This window comes from Silene latifolia, chromosome 5 (genome assembly GCF_048544455.1).
Source record: "Silene latifolia isolate original U9 population chromosome 5, ASM4854445v1, whole genome shotgun sequence".
Lineage (NCBI taxonomy): Eukaryota > Viridiplantae > Streptophyta > Magnoliopsida > Caryophyllales > Caryophyllaceae > Silene > Silene latifolia.
This window is the reverse complement of record NC_133530.1, coordinates 6,254,082-6,270,834: the sequence shown is the minus strand read 5'-3', so window position 1 is coordinate 6,270,834 and position 16,753 is coordinate 6,254,082. Positions and strand designations below refer to the sequence as shown.

Genomic DNA, 16,753 nt, shown 5'->3' with positions numbered 1-16,753 from the left:
ACGCTCGGCCCCAAGCCGAGCCCTCAGTTTGTTCATCTTTACAGGAAAGAGTGAAAGGAAGAGACGAGCAACGACATCATTCTACAAGCTCAAGTGGTCACAATCCTGCTCCGGAATTACACCCGGAACAAAGACATAAAAGACACACGAGAAGGGACCGATAAGGTGGGGGAAATGGGGGGATCACCTATCAGTCCCAAACAGACCCATTGAGCTATGCTCAAGACCAACACAACAAGGACAAAGGACCGAAAGGTGGGGGAAATGGGGGGATCACCACTCGGTCCCAAGCCGACCCCACAAACAAAACACGAAAACAGCCCACACACAGCTGTCACAAATCAGACCGGACCAAAGACGTCGGAACTACCGACAGAAAAAGAAAAGACTGGTCAAAACCAGAACGATGGCACAACGAGAAACACCGGTCAGACGAACTCAATTAATCATTAAGATTCTGATTCACAGCCGGAAACAAAAGACCTACCAGGAGTGGGGGAAATGGGGGGATCACCCCTGGGACGCATGCAAGGTAACCGGTGACAGGACAAGGAGTCGGAAGGGTAGGAACCTAAAAGAAGCGGCGACAACAACTGATCAGCCCGACAACCTGCAAAGACAGATCCGAGAAACGCCTTGAAGCTCGGATATTACCGATCGTTGTGGATGTTGTAGCACAGGAAGAACAATGAAAACAAAAGGGGTGAGCTCAAAAAAACAGGTCAAAAGGGGGAGGAGATGTGATCGATCATCGGAGAAGGGCCTTGGGAAGGACCCATCGCCGGCGATCGCATAGGGGAAGGAGGGCGGAGTGTGTGGACAGGCGAGGCGGCGGCTGATCTTTTGGCTAGGGTTTTTTTGTGTTTTTAGAGAAAAAAGGGGGAGAGGCAGTTTAACCATCCACCCAAAATTGAAACAAACACATGGTACGAGGAATCAAGTTCTAAACTCATACCACCCAGTTATAATTCCTGATTCCAAACTCATACCCACACGCGAACCAAACGCGCCTTTATTCAACTCGGCAATAAAAGCTGTGTATAACCCAACGTTTGTCAAGTATTCTGAAAATAACCCAACTTTTGATTTTAACAAGAATAATCCAACATTTGCTTTTATGTTACAAAAATATCCCAACATCTTACTTATATATATATTTCCTAAATGATAATTTACTCATATACTCCCTTCTATTCACTATTTTCTTCCCTATTTCCTTAAACGGATTATTCAGGTTTTCTTTCTCTTTCTTGTTTTGGAAACTTTTACTCTTATTTTATTCATACATCTCTCTTCTAACACCAAACGCCACCCAACTCTTTTACCCATATTTTATTACTTTCTTTAATGTTTTGGCCTCACAATTCATTATTTAACTCATAATTATTCATACCTCTCTCCTATCACCAAACCCACTCAACTATTTTACTCTTATTTTATTCCTCATCTTAATACTCGTGCCCACCAACAAAGGGAAGAAAATAGAGACTAGGAGGGAGTATTAATTAATTCATTAACTTATTGACCATAATTAAGTAATTATATAAAATTATGAAAAAAAAGTTAGAAAATGGAAAAAAAAAGTTGAAATCTAGTACTGTTCAAAATCCTAAAAGACGTAAATTATATGGATTTAAAATTTTTTGGATTCCTCAAAATTGTGGGTTTATTAAAAAAAATTATATTTCTCATAAGTATTTCTACTAATTTAAAATCTATCTTATTTCTTTTCAAAAAAAAAATATATATTTGTCTTATTAATGAATTTTTCATTGTTTAATTAAGAAATTTACTTTTTCCAGTTTTTTGGTTATCAATTTTTTTGTATTTATAATCACAAAATAAACTTTAAAGATTTATGAAACTATTTTACAAAATATCCTCTCAATATTTGGTAAAAAATTGTGTAGGTGAGGTTTTGGATATCTTTGTGACAAAAATGCAAAGGTTGGATTATTAATGTTCAAGTTAAAAAGTTGGGTTATTTTTGAAATAGTTATCAAAGATTGAGTTATTTTTGTTAAATTCGCCTAAATAAAAAGGGTATTACTCATATGTACTCCCTATTAAACAAGAATCAATTGATATACATTATTGCAAAATATAAAACCGTAAATCAACAGCAATTCTCCCTTGTGACGCTCACAATTTGCGACGGGTAAATATGACCACTTTTTGATTAAATATAACCACTCAAGTACTGTTCATAAAATATCACCTATAAAAAAATGGTCATATTTTCTCAAAAACTGATCACATTTGGCCCGTCGCAAATATAAACAGTGTTTATGACGGAATAGTATCCGTCACAGGCGAGAATTTGCAGTAAATCAAAAGGAGAAGGTCGTCCTCAGAATATCAACAGAAGAGAAACACACAAGAAGTTTCGTCTCTTGTTTGGACCATCTTGCTGTCACTTCAACACTTACCTCAAATCCAAAGATCCAGAGGAAACAGGAAACCCACCCCACTGATTTCATTGCTTGTTTCTCTGAAATTTCTTTTGATTAACGTTTCTAAGGTTCGCATCTTCTGCTTTATCTTTGTTTTTTTTTTAAGTCCCTTAATTTTGAATATTATACTCTAGCTTTAATTGATTGCAGCATCGATCGCACTTTGATTATTTTACCCAAACAACTACTCCTTCTGTCCCCGTCAATATTTTATGTATTCCTCCCTTATTTCGGTGTATCAATCAATTGTTTACCTTTCTCTTTCTGTTTCGTGTACGTTATTCAACTTGGGGAAAAGTTACTCCTATAAATTACTCTCTCGTCTCGGTCAATAGTTAACGAAAGTGGTAATTAAGTCCTTAACTTTGTTCAATTGTGAAATTAGGGCCCGTAAGTTTCATTTAGAGCAATTAAGCCCCTTGAGTTCCACTAAATGTCAAATTCAACCCCATTTTCTTAATTTTCACCAAATTTTTAAATTAAAATCACTTTTAATACAATTTATCAAATATAAAATATTTTGTTTTATAATTTTAAAACTTTTATTTTTATATTAAATATTGAGATTTTTTTTTGGAATTTTATGGTATATAGACAATTTATTAGTTAATATGTATGAATACACTATATAAATTATAAACGATTTACTAAATATGTATGTAAAAGTTTCCTTCAATGATTAATAAATTGTAGAAATTCGTAAATTTGCAATTAGTAATATTTAGTATTTAGTAAATTGTTTAATAATTAATACTAATATAAAATGTTTTTAGTTAAAATTATTGTGAAAATTTTAAAATCGGGGTTGAATATCACTTTTGGTGAAATTTAAAAGGGGCTTGATTGCTCCAAATGAAACTTGTGGGCCTAATTTCACAATTGAACAAAGTTAAGGGGCTTAATTACCATTTTTGCGTTAACGTATTCCATATTTGAGTGTGTGTTTGTTGTGGATACGTTATTTAGCTGAGCGAGAAAAAGTACTGCTCGTATCAACTAACTTGTTTGGACCATCTTGCTGTCACTTCAACACTTACCTCAAATCCAACTGTGCAAATCCAAAGATCAGAGGAAACCCACCCCACTGATTTCATTGCTTGTTTCTCTGAAATTTCTTTTGATTAACGTTTCTAAGGTTCGCATCTTCTGCTTTATCTTTGTTTTTTTTTAAGTCCCTTAATTTTGAATATTATACTCTAGCTTTAATTGAGTGCAGCATCGATCGCACTTTGATTATTTTACCCAAACAACTACTCCTTCTGTCCCCGTCAATAGTTTACGTATTCCTCCCTTATTTCGGTGTATCAATCAATTGTTTACCTTTCTGTTTCTGTTTCGTCTACGTTATTCAACCTGGGGAAAAGTTACTCCTATAAATTACTCTCTCGTCTCGGTCAATAGTTAACGTATTCCGCGAAAGTGGTAATTAAGCCCCTTAACTTTATTCAATTGTGAAATTAGGCCTCGTAAGTTTCATTTAGAGCAATGGCAATTAAGCCCCTTAAGTTCCACTAAATGTCAAATTCAACTCCATTTTCTTAATTTTCACCAAATTTTTAAATTAAAATCACTTTTAATACAATTTATCAAATATAAAATATTTTATTTTATAATTTTAAAACTTTTATATTTATATTAAATATTGTAATTTTTTTTTTGGAATTTTATAGTATATAGACAATTTATTAGTTAATATGTATGAATACACTATATAAACTATAAACAATTTACTAAATATGTATGTAAAAGTTTCCTTTAATGATTAATAAATTATGTAGAAATTCGTAAATTTGCAATTAGTAATTTTTAGTATTTAGTAAATTGTTTAATGCTAATATAAAATGTTTTTAGTTAAAAATTATTGTGAAAATTTTAAAATCGGGGTTGAATTTCACTTTTGGTGAAACTTAAGGGGCTTGATTACTCCAAATGAAACTTGTGAGCCTAATTTCACAATTGAACAAAGTTAAGGGGATTAATTACCACTTTCGCGTTAATGTATTCCATATTTGAGTGTGTGTATCAGTCAATAGTTTATGTTTACCTTGCGGATAAGTTATTTAGCTGAGGGAGAAAAAGTACTGCTCGTATCAACTAACTTGTTGGGTTAATACTTGATTATTTCTCGATTAATTATTGACTTTAGCTAATTAGGTACTCCCTCCGCCCCGCTCAATTGTTGTCCTTTGGTTTTGGCACAAAAACCAAAGAAAGAGGAGGGCGCCAATTACTAAATGACAAGTGGAACAAATTGAGTTTGAATGATCAAATTCGCTTCATCGTCAGTTAATTCTTAAAATAGAAAGGAAACAATTGATTGGATAAGGGCAAAAATGCAATCAAGTATCAAAGAGTTGTTTTATTCATACTTCAATTACCTTTTGATTAATTATTGACTTGACTTTGTGTTTATTTAAACACTCGTTTTTTTTCATAATTTTGTGTATCACAATACCTTTAATTGCATTTTGTAAATTATATTTTTCATTTTTGAGTTGAAAAAATCTTAATTGTAGTTGGCTTAATGGCCGAAGTCAAGAAAATGTTTTCGAAATTAGGCTATAAATCCGAGTTGTTGAAACTCCAACAAACCGTGTCGACCACTAAGGCTGTTATTGAGGATGCAGAAGCCAAGCAAGGGTTGTCCATGGAGGAACAACTCTATATTGACGAGCTTAAGGATGAGGTTTTTGATGCGGATGATGTGTTTGATGAGTTCAACACTTTTGTTGAGCAAAAGGAATTGGTCATGGAGGATGGCAAGTTCTCCAAAAAGGTGTGTTTTCTATTTAGACATTTGAATCGGTCTCGTTTAGGTAACATGTCTAGTAGAATTAAGAATGTTAGGAATAAGTTGGATGATATCACGAGTAATCATAGCAAGTTTGGGTTTGATAGTGAGGGTGAGAAGTTTAGTAAGTGTAGAAGGGAGGAGAGTAGCTCCTTTGTCTATGCTGCTGATATTATTGGGAGGGAGGCTGATGTCAAGAATATTGTACGTTTATTGCTTAACCCTGATGTCAAAGAGGATATTTCTTTCCTTAGTATTGTCGGGATTGGAGGTCTAGGAAAAACTGCTCTTGCCCAATGTGTGTTTAATGATGAAAGGGTTTCGAGTGCTTTTCCAGTGAAGTTGTGGACTTGTGTCTCTGATCATCATGAAGATCAGCTGAACTTAGAAAGTATTCTAGTTAAGATTCTAGAATCGGCTACGGGTAGGAAGCCAGAGTTAGGAACCTCGTTGGAGAATGTGCAGAAAAGACTCTGTGCATATCTTGCAGGAAAAAGGTTTATTCTGGTGTTGGATGATGTATGGAATGAAAATCGCGATGAGTTAATTAAGTTGGCCGTATTCTTAACTGGAGGTCGGAGCGGGAGCTGGGTTTTGGTCACCACGCGTTCAAAAGAGACAGCTAGAGTAATAGGAAAAGGTCTAACATATGAGTTACAAGGTCTGTCCGAAGAGAACTCGTGGAAATTATTTGAAAGGATGACCTTTGGACTAGGAACCCTTCCCGATGAGCTTGTTCAAATTGGCAAAGATATTGTCAAATGTTGTGCCAATGTCCCGCTTGCTATAAGAGTGATTGGAAGTCTTCTGTATGGCCAACCCAAGTGTAAGTGGGTATCCTTCCAACAAAAGGCATTGCCAAATATTTGCAGTTTTGAGAATAATAGCATCATGCATATATTGAAGTTTAGTTATCATGATCTTAAGTCCTCATTAAAGAGCTGCTTTAAATATTGTGCGCTCTTCCCTAAGGATTTTGAGATAGATAAGGACACGTTAATTGGCCTTTGGATGGCACAGGGCTATATCACACCGTCAAAGAGTGGTCAAAGCATCGAAGATGTTGCTGAGGACTACTTTTTCACTTTGTTGAATAGATGTTTCTTCCAAGATGTTAAAAAAGATGAATATGGCGAGATCTTATCTTGTAAAGTACATGATCTCATGCATGATATTGCTCAGAAAGTATCAGCAAAGGAAATTTGTGAAGTAAATTCCAACACTCTCAAGGTGAGCAAATCAGTTCGCCATATTGCTGTGAGGGGACACAAATTCATGGATAACTGTTCGACCAAGACTAATATTCGAACGTACCTTCAAGTTAGCAAGGTCGGCGGCATGTTGCTCGTCGAACATCTATTGGCAAACTGCCCTTCTCTACGGACTTTGGATTTAAGGGGTGCAGTATTTGAGGTTTTACCTAACTCAATAGGCAAATTGGTGCATCTGAGGTATTTGGATCTTTCATTTAATGTGAAACTGAAATTGCTTCCAAAATCAATCACAAGGCTGCATAATTTACAGACTTTAAACCTGCTTGGGTGTAGAGGCTTGGTAATGCTACCCAAAGGTCTGAGCAAGCTTGTTAAGCTTCGGGTCCTTGATGTTAAAGACTGTTTCTTGCCTCTGTACATGCCTCCGGATTTTGGCAGATTGACCTGTCTTCAGAAGCTTGATAGGTTCGGGATGGGTGACGTAAATCCAACCAGTAAGAAACGCTTTGATCAGCTTAAAGATCTAATGTCTCTCGTTAACCTGAAAGGCAGTCTTGGGATTCAAATCCGTTCAAGACCAATTGCTCCATATCATTCTGATGGTGGGGCATATTTGAGTACATTGGAACATCTCAGTGGTGTAGAGATTTGGTATCTACGTAGTTATATTCGCGAGGAATTCAGGAAAGAGACCACAGTCGAGTATGATATGGCCACAATTGAGTATGAGGAGGCCATTTTGGAAGACCTGCGGCCACATTCTAATCTCAAGTACTTAAGGTTGGTTGAGTACAATGGCGGGAAATTGCCGGCTTGGGCAAGGGAACATAACCTGGCAACTTTCCTCCCCAATCTTGTCAGAATCGAACTAAAAGAGTGTTTGGGGTTGGATCACCTTCCATGGATCGGACTTTTGCGTTGTCTAAAATTCCTCCGACTTGAAATATTGCCAAGTTTGGAGTATCTGATGAATGCCATTCTGGTTGTAGATTCAGTCCCTGGATCATCTACAGGAACATTGTCTCTATTTCCTTGTCTTGAACATCTTTATTTAGAAAACTTGCCTAAGTTGAAAGGTTGGTGGCCATCTTCAAACCCATGTGAGATCAATTCTCGGGAATCATCCCCTTATCTTCCTCGATTAAAAGGATTATGGATATATGAGTGCCCCAAAATGGCGTTTATACCATTGTGCCCTCTTGTAGACGATTTAAGAATTTATGATGCTAACAGAAGTCTAGAGCTGAAAACACTAGACTCTAATTCTAGTACTTGTCCCGCACAAATGAGAGTGGCTACTGGAAATGTGGAATTGCTCCGGTTGGTGCCCATGGAAAACTTCCAGTGTCTTAAGGAGATGCGAATAGAGTCTGACTATAAACTAAAGAATTTATCAGAAGTCGAGGATTTGTTCAGGAACTGCTTGTCATCCCTCCAAGTCCTAGAAATTTGGAGATGTCCAAAACTCGGTAGTCTTTCTGGAGGCTTGGAGCATTTGACTCTCTTGCAGAGGTTACACATACGCAAGACGGCTGGTCTTCTGACCAACGATGAACATGGTGGTGTGCCATGGCGCTGCCTTGCTCAGACGCTTAAATCATTAAGACTTGAGGATCTCCCACATCTGGTCAATCTGCCAAATGGGATGCATCACTTGACTTCCCTCGAGTCTCTTTCAATTGTCGATTGTAAGGGATTGACGTCATTCCCGGAATGGATGCCTGAACTCACCTCTCTCAAGAAACTCGAGGTTAGGCGTGGCTGTGCAGAACTGAAGGGAAGATGTAGAAATGTCACTGGGCAGGACTGGCTCAATATTCAGCATATCTGTGACATTTTAATTGAAGAATAAGAAGGGGGAACTAATGTTCTCAAGGGTAATAAACAGTCAGCTGTTTCATAAACTTGTTTGTATATGTAATTGATAGAATTAGTGTTTGTATTAGCAAAATTAATTCTTTTGTCACAATAATGGTTTATCATGCAAAACTACATCAATATTCTTCATTCATTGTGAACACTCATCTTGTCAGTTACGGAGTAAGGCTGTGAGTTTTCATAATTCTGTTTATCTGGTATAGTCTGTTCTACTGCGGACAATTCGTCAGTCTACATATGTGGTTGTTCATGAAACGGATGTAGAAGACATACTGCAGACTCGTAAGAATGATGCTAGCATCTCGTGATTTTCAGTCACTTTATGTGTTGATTGTCCGATCTTGTAAGATTAATTAAATTCCTTTGATTTTTGGACAGTGTCAATATGTCATTCTGGGATCCAGTTATATGCAGACTGTGCTCAGTAACTAATGAATCCATCTTCAAGACAAATCCTGGCCTCCTTCAACATTCAACAAGCTCCACTGATAGTTGGGCCAATATTAGGACCACTGGATGTCTCATGTCTGTACTGTATAATAATATATTTTGGTATTTTGGATTGTCGATCATCAAGGGAGGACCTTAGTTATATTGGAAGGGGCCGAGTTTCCTTTGACTATTCATATTACCGTGTAACTCAGCCCCTCCTATTCTTTACTTAAAATCCGCCACTGTGTAATTGTGTTGTAAATTACACCAGCCACCATTGACGAGAGCCTCCATTTTTACTTGCGATCTTCCATAAACATAGACTTGGCCATATGTGTTCTTCGGGAGAAACGTCCTCCCTATACTCAAAGGAGGAGGAGGATCAAAATGAAAATGAGGAGGATGGGAGGACGTCCTCCTAGAGGACACTTAAGTATTTTCCCCCTTTCAAACCCTTTTTCTTAGTCCGTAGGGTTGTCTCACTCGATTAGAATTGTGAGTAAATAATTTTTGAATTTCAGGTTAAACCTTCTTAAGACAATTTGACTTGTATTATATAGTCATTCACTCATTCTATTCCAATCATTTATACGGAATATACATTTGTGGAATGGGTTTTTTTATTAGGGTGTACCTAATATTTAGGGTCGTTTGCATCAAGGTACCTAACATTTATTTTTTTGCCCAGAAGTACCTAATATTTATGTTTTGGTTATTAGCTAATACCAACTAACTTTTTCCGTCAAAAAATGTCAACATAACGTCTTGACTTGACAGAAAATTCTAATCATATACATAGTAATATATTAATCTTCTGAATCACTGTTGACATGACATAATATAATTTCACCAAATATGACATGGCATTTTATGGGTAAATAAGAGCATCTTAAACAAAAAAAATGATATACTGCTAAAATCATATATCATATAATATATTCATCTTCTAAGTCACCGTTGATATGACATCATATAATTTCACCAAATATGACATGCCATTTTATGGGTAAATAAGAGTATCTTAAACAAAAAAAATAATATACTGCTAAAATTCTTTCCTAATTTAATGACATTGATTGTGTATAATAATTACGTTGTATCATATCAAACTTTTAATAAATTTAGATTTTATTTAGGGAAAAAAAACGTTATTTTAACAAAAAACAAAAACCATCTTTAATCGAATAGGTCGAACCGTTCGGGTTGGGTTTTGACTCTAAATTAACGGGTCATTTCGGGTGGGGTTTCGACCCTAAATTAACGGGTCATTTCAAGTTTGGGCTAAACGGGTCCCGGGTTGAGATTTTATGGATCTTGACCTTGGAAAAAGCAGATAAGGCGGGTCAGATTTTTAGATCGGCCTGAATTTAACACCTCTAGGTGTTGGTCCTGAATTACCAAGTTGTTTTGTTGTAACTTATTCTAGGGTAGCTATGGACATGGGCCACTCGCTCTTTGGTTTCGAGGCGGCGACACTTCTCTCACGGAACCTTAGTTTGCCAAAGCACGTCATGGGCCGTTACCGATTGGTGAGGCATTGAAACCGGTGAAAGGTTGAAAAAGCCTGCATTTGTGGAGTCGCCACCAATTTATTGTGGAAAAATTGGAAACCGTTCGAATACTTCGCGTCATGTCAAGACAGGAAGTAGTGACATGAACACCAAGAACTCGTTACCCTTAGCATTCTAGGTCTAGAATGACTCTCGAAGATGCCACGGATGTCCACAGATAACTGGAGTAAGGGGTGAGGGTACGTATTAGGAAGCTCTTTAATTCGAACACCTAATCCCGCCCGCCTCGATAGCGGCCTCTACTAATGATTAGGGAAGTTGTTCATATTTGAGATGTCGTCGATGTAATGCATGCAATGCAACAAACATTGATTAATCCTAGCATGTGAAATTGGACTATGTCGGTTAACACGTATTTTAGCAAACAATGTGGTCGAAGTAGATGTTTAGATTAAATTACATGTGAGAATCATACAATTAAATCATAAATAATAATAAATACGAATAATGATAAAATAATTAAAATTACAAGGATTACAAGGTTTATTTGACCTACGTCAGAAGCACGCTCAAAAACGGGATTTCGAAGAAGAAAAGAGAGAAAATAAAATTAGAATTAAAATATGAAAATATGTCAGATTAGAGGCGATAATACGAATAATAGTCGATCTAAACCGTAATTAGAAGCTATGTCAGAACGAGAAAGAGTTCAGAGACAACAGAAGCCAACCCAGAACAGGCGCAGCATCTGCTACGTCCTCTGGAAGAGGCGCAACACTTTCTGCGTCTGTTCTAGAGCTGGGCTCTGGCTGTGAAGTCAGAACCGCAACATTGTTATCGTTCATTGGTAGATTTAGGATCGATTATCAATTTTAGACTCGAATTGAAGTGCTTTAACCGATTATATCCATCTGGGCAAGTCATAAAACGAATTAAAAACGAGAAATTACAGCAGTTGATAGGATTAATGATGAACTCTTGTCGGAAATTCAAAAGAACAAAATTGAGGTTAGATTAACGAAACTGGACAAGTAAGAAAACTTATGTATCAAATTAGGATTCCAGAACCTCGACATGAACAAGTCGAAACCCCGAAGAATCGATTTGAATTAAAACGGTGAAAACCCGCAAGTATTAAATTACTCGGGATTAAGGAAGATTTAAGCATTGTAATTAAAAGGGATTAGTAAAGATACAATTTATACACTAAAACAACAAAGAAAAACGAAAGAAATAAGAAAAAGAGAAACTTGCAGGAAGTCGAGGAAGAAGAAGAAGAGCAGGAGCAGCAAGCAACGTCTGGAAGAGGCGCAACAGATGTTGCGATCTTTCGAAGAGGCCCAGCTGCTGCTGCGTTTCTTCTCGACATCTGACTTCCGCTGTTTTATAAAAACGGTTTTAAAAGATGGATTTTAAATCGGTTTTTGAACGTGCTTTTGATATAGATCTACATTAATTGATACAAAATAAAAAGTACAATAATAAAATAGGATTTTACACCCTCAAACTTACATGTTTGACGAAACGAGATTGACTAAAGTTATCGTTTAGTGATTGCTCGACTCGAATATGCGTGGAAAGTGCCCTCGTTAGATGCTAGAATTACAACGTAGATACGGGAAAACGATCTGCCTCTTTATTGATATTTAGAACGGTACTTATAGTACTATGCCAACAATAGGGTTGCATTCGTACGACTAATACAATACAAATATAAGACGGGCCTAAACCAGCCCATCTAACTTATTACCCCCCCTCAAGTTGGAGCATACGGATTAAGAATGCCCAACTTGCCTACCAAGGAGAGAAAACGAGACGAACCAAGGGCCTTGGTGAGAATATCAGCAAGTTGGTTCACAGTAGAAACATGAGACGGAGCAATGAGACCTGCTTGAATAGCATCACGAACAAAGTGACAGTCGATCTCAATGTGCTTCGTGCGCTCGTGAAAGACGGGATTATTAGCTATGTGTAAGGCCGACTGACTATCACAAAGCAGTGGGATAGCCGTCGGTTGAACAACACCCAAACATAACAGAAGGCTTTTGAGCCATTTCAACTCACAGGTAATAGCAGCCATAGATCGATACTCAGCTTCTGTAGACGAAAGAGACACAGTAGGTTGCTTTTTGGTCTTCCAAGACACTGGCGAAGAACCAAGAAAGACAACCCAGCCAGTGAGAGAGCGACGAGTAAGGGGACATGCTGCATAGTCCGAGTCACACCAACCCGTGAGGGATAATTCAGCATCAGAACGAAACAGGATACCTTGCCCAAGAGTACCCTTCAAGTAGCGTACAGTACGAAGTGCCGCTTCCCAATGAGCTTGGCGCGGAGCATGCATAAACTGAGATAAGATATGGACTGCATAAGTAAGATCAGGACGAGTCACAACAAGATACACAAGACGGCCCACAAGCCGTCGATAACGTTCCACATCAGTGAGAAGTGCACTCGTGGACAGCCCGAGATGATGATTTTGCTCAAGAGGTGTAGAGCTCGGTTTGCAGCCTAGAAGACCACACTCAGCAATAATATCGAGTGCATACTTACGTTGACAAACAAAAATTCCACTATCATTCAGTGCCACTTCCAACCCAAGAAAATATTGTAAGACACCCAGGTCTTTCATGTGAAAGCAAGAGTGAAGATACGTTTTAAACGTGGTAATTGCAGCGGAATCGTTGGAGGCAATAATTAAATCATCAACATATAAAAGAACATGTAATTGCACAACGTCCTTAGTATAGGTGAAAAGAGAATAATCAGAGAGGCTTTGAACAAACCCGTATTTCTTCAAAGCATTACCAAATTTGGCAAACCAACACCGCGGAGCTTGTTTTAGACCATACAAAGATTTTCGCAAGCGACAGACCATCCCTGGTACATCAGACCGAAACCCGGGAGGAAGCTTCATATATACTTCTTCATGGAGGTCTCCGTGCAAAAAGGCATTATGAACATCCATCTGATGCAGAATCCACTTCTTAGCTGCGGCAACTGCCAAGAATGTGCGAACAGTAGTCATTTTAGCGACCGGGGCAAAGGTCTCTTCGTAGTCTATGCCGTGGGTCTGATGATTCCCAAGGATGACCAGGCGTGCTTTCAAACGCTCAATCGTGCCATCTGACTTGTACTTTATTTTATATAACCATTTACTGCCAAGAGCTCGCTTATCTGATGGAAGTGGCTCAAGTGTCCAGGTGCCATTATCAGAAAGAGCTTTCATTTCCGCATCCATAGCATTGCGCCAGCCCTCATCCAATACAGCCTCTTTAAAGGAGCGGGGTTCTTTGTGAGTCATAATAGCTGCCAAGAAAGTACGATACTCGACAGAAAACTTGTCACAATTTACATAATTAATTAGCGGATATAGAATACCTGAGGATGGTGATGGCGTAGCGATATGAGAAGCGGATGAACGACTACCTTTAACAGTTTTCTCAACAACATAATCACGAAGTGCAGTAGACGGTATTTTAGGACGATGTCCGCGTCCCAGTTGCAGCTGTGCAGACGGACTAGGCTCTATAACAGCCTCTTCAGTAGATGGCGAGTTACCAATGGGTATGTCACTACTCGGGGACATTGCTGTCTGATCAGGGGCACTCTGAGCAGCATGCGGCCCTACGGATTTCACGGCCTGACCCGGAGGTAACTCCTCACCATTACTGTCATCATAGGGCTCGTCTAAGACCCCCCCTGGAACAGACCGTGACTGAGGTAAGTACGGGAACTGTGACTCGTAGAAGATGACATCGCGAGACACGAAAAATTCTTGTCGATCCAAATCATACACATACCACCCTTTTTTCCCGGAAGGATAGCCCAAGAACACACATTTTCTACTCCGACTTGCGAATTTATCTCCCTTGGCACGCTGATTATGGGCATAACATAGTGACCCAAAAACACGCAAATGCGAGAACGGCGGTGGTTTACCAAAGAGAGCTTCATAAGGCGTAATCCCTCCTAATAGAACAGACGGTGTACGATTGATAAGGTAAGCTGCAGCGAGAGCACATTCGGCCCAAAACGTGATGGGCAGCCCGGCTTGGAACCGCAGAGCACGGGCCACGTTAAGTATATGTTGGTGCTTACGCTCTACTCGACCATTTTGCTGAGGTGTACCGACACACGAACTTTGAAAAATAATTCCTTGCTGAGCAAAATATGGTTGTAGAGAGTGGAATTCAGTTCCGTTATCGCTCCGAACAATTTTAATTATGGCGGAGAATTGACGATTAATCATAGTGATAAAATTCATGAATTTTTCATGTACTTCAGTTTTAGTAGTCAAGAGATAGATCCAGACACCGCGTGAATAGTCATCGACAATGGTAAGAAAGTAACGTGCGCCACTAGTAGACGGTGACTCGTAAGGCCCCCATAAATCACAATGCACAAGGTCAAAAATAGCATCACTTTTATTATTGCTTAACGGAAAAGTACTACGGGCATGTTTTGCTCGATGACAAATCTCACATGGTGTAATCAATGCACCCTTATTATTACTGACAAACGGAAGTAATTTAACTACTTTTTCGGAAGGGTGACCCAACCGTTGATGCCATAAATTAATGCTAGAATCAACTCCGACTGCACTCGTGATTATACGCGGCTCCTGTCTGAGGTAGTAAAGTCCATCCAGCCGATCACCCGTGCCAATCACCATCCTCGTACGACGGTCCTGAATAAGACAAGTTGTAGCATTAGTCACAAATTCACAATTGACGGCATCACATAATTGCGAGGCGGATATTAAATTGCAACGCAATTGAGGTACAAATAGAACAGGATCGAGAGAGAGAGTCGGAGTCAATTTAACACATCCAACATGAGAAGCTTGTACTTGCGTGTCATCCGGGAGTCCAACTGTTCGGTTGGGTATGGTACGAATATTGAACAAACAATCAAAATTTCCGGTGACATGATGCGAACAGCCCGTATCAATAAGCCACTTACCAGAGAAAGTGTGAGAGGGAGTGCCATACACGGTTACAGGCGGCTGTGCAGCATCCCCTTCACGTGAACCAGTACGGACGTCATTGCTACTCTCAGATTTAGTGGTACCTACAGTGTTTTCAGACCGAGGTTGACCACCAGTACGATCACCACCTCGCCCCTTATTCGAATTGCCACCACGAGAAGCTTTAGAGCGACTGGCTTGAAGTTCGTACCACCAATCAGGTAATTCTTCCATAAGATCAAAGCACATGCTACGATCATGTCCCATCCGATTGCAATTATCACACTTCAACTTCTGTCGTTCGGACCGTGGTAACTGCGACGGAGGGCGAGAAGCAACAATCCCTTGTCGTGGGTTAGCTGACCGTACAGCAAAGGAAGCTATTTCAGAGTGGGACATATTGTCACTAGTCTTATTAAGGCCCTTCACACGTTCTTCCTGACTGATTAATTGGAACGCACGACTGACAGCTGGTAGCGGAGTTTGGGATAGCAAAACAGAGCGCAATGTCGCATAAGGATCAGAGAGCAAACCAAGTAGAAACTGATGAAGACGGTCTGACTCTCTGCGCGCTAAGTGTTGCTTTCCAACATCAGATTCGCACTTCCAAGAAATAATCGGTTCATATTTGTCTAACTCATCCCACAATTGATTTAAAGTACCATAATACACCGCAACAGTCATTGTTTCGGTTTGTTTACAATCTCGCAACGCACCCTTAATTTGTTGGATGCGTGGACCATCAATGATGCTAAAACGGTCATGAAGATCGTCCCACAACCGCTTTGCATTATCATATTTGTTAGATAAGAGACGTTTTACCTCGGGTTCGATGATGTTCATGAGCCAAGATATAAGCATCGAATGGATCGTCTCCCAGTCCTCCTTTGTACACGGCGGCTGCGGCGTATTGTAGGTACCATCAAGAAAGCCAAACTTACGACGCGCCTTGAGTGCAGTACGAACAGCATATTCCCATTCATCAAAATTGTTTAGGTTGAGACGGGTGCCAGTGATATGGTCACCAGGTTTATCGTGGTTACCGATATAGTAAGGAGAATTAGGCTCGATTTTGGACGGAGGGGGAGGAGGCTCGTCGCCTGCCATGGCGGCTGAGCTTAGGTTTTTGATGATTTTTATTTTGTGTTTTTAGGTTTCTCTGATACCATGCTAGAATTACAACGTAGATACGGGAAAACGATCTGCCTCTTTATTGATATTTAGAACGGTACTTATAGTACTATGCCAACAATAGGGTTGCATTCGTACGACTAATACAATACAAATATAAGACGGGCCTAAACCAGCCCATCTAACTTATTATTAGAGGATTTAGTAAATTGATTAGATTGATTAAAAGTGTGGAGTTGGTCAAATTGGTCGGTCTATGCAACGTGACTGGGACTCAGAAAGATCTGAGCTTACGTGGTCGATTTATCAAGCACGTAGGCGTCGAAAGCAATAGCGTAGTCTAGAATGCAAAGAGAGATAAAGAAGGGGCGGAA

The 16,753-nt window shown here is 39.0% G+C and overlaps 1 protein-coding gene across 5 annotated transcripts; it reads left to right on the top strand.

Annotated features, from left to right (window-relative positions):
- Positions 1–2,339: 2,339 nt before the first annotated feature.
- Positions 2,340–8,713, top strand: LOC141656529 (putative disease resistance protein RGA1). 5 transcript variants are annotated; one of them, XM_074463447.1, is made up of 2 exons: positions 2,340–2,521; positions 4,988–8,447. In XM_074463447.1, exon 2 carries the CDS (start codon positions 4,996–4,998, stop codon positions 8,308–8,310), a length of 3,315 nt encoding a protein of 1,104 aa, XP_074319548.1. In that variant the 5' UTR covers positions 2,340–2,521; positions 4,988–4,995; the 3' UTR covers positions 8,311–8,447. The 5 variants fall into 5 exon arrangements, with proteins under 5 accessions (XP_074319548.1, XP_074319545.1, XP_074319549.1 ...); XM_074463444.1 differs by lacking the exon at positions 2,340–2,521 and adding an exon at positions 3,454–3,588 and having other exon boundaries at positions 4,970–8,713; XM_074463448.1 differs by lacking the exon at positions 2,340–2,521 and adding an exon at positions 3,454–3,588 and having other exon boundaries at positions 5,081–8,447.
- The last annotated feature ends 8,040 nt before the right edge of the window (positions 8,714–16,753 follow it).

What these genes read in the sequence shown, in the direction of transcription:
- LOC141656529 (XM_074463444.1), top strand. Translation starts at nt 4,978, where the DNA reads ATGGCCGAAGTCAAGAAAATGTTTTCGAAATTAGGCTATAAATCCGAG.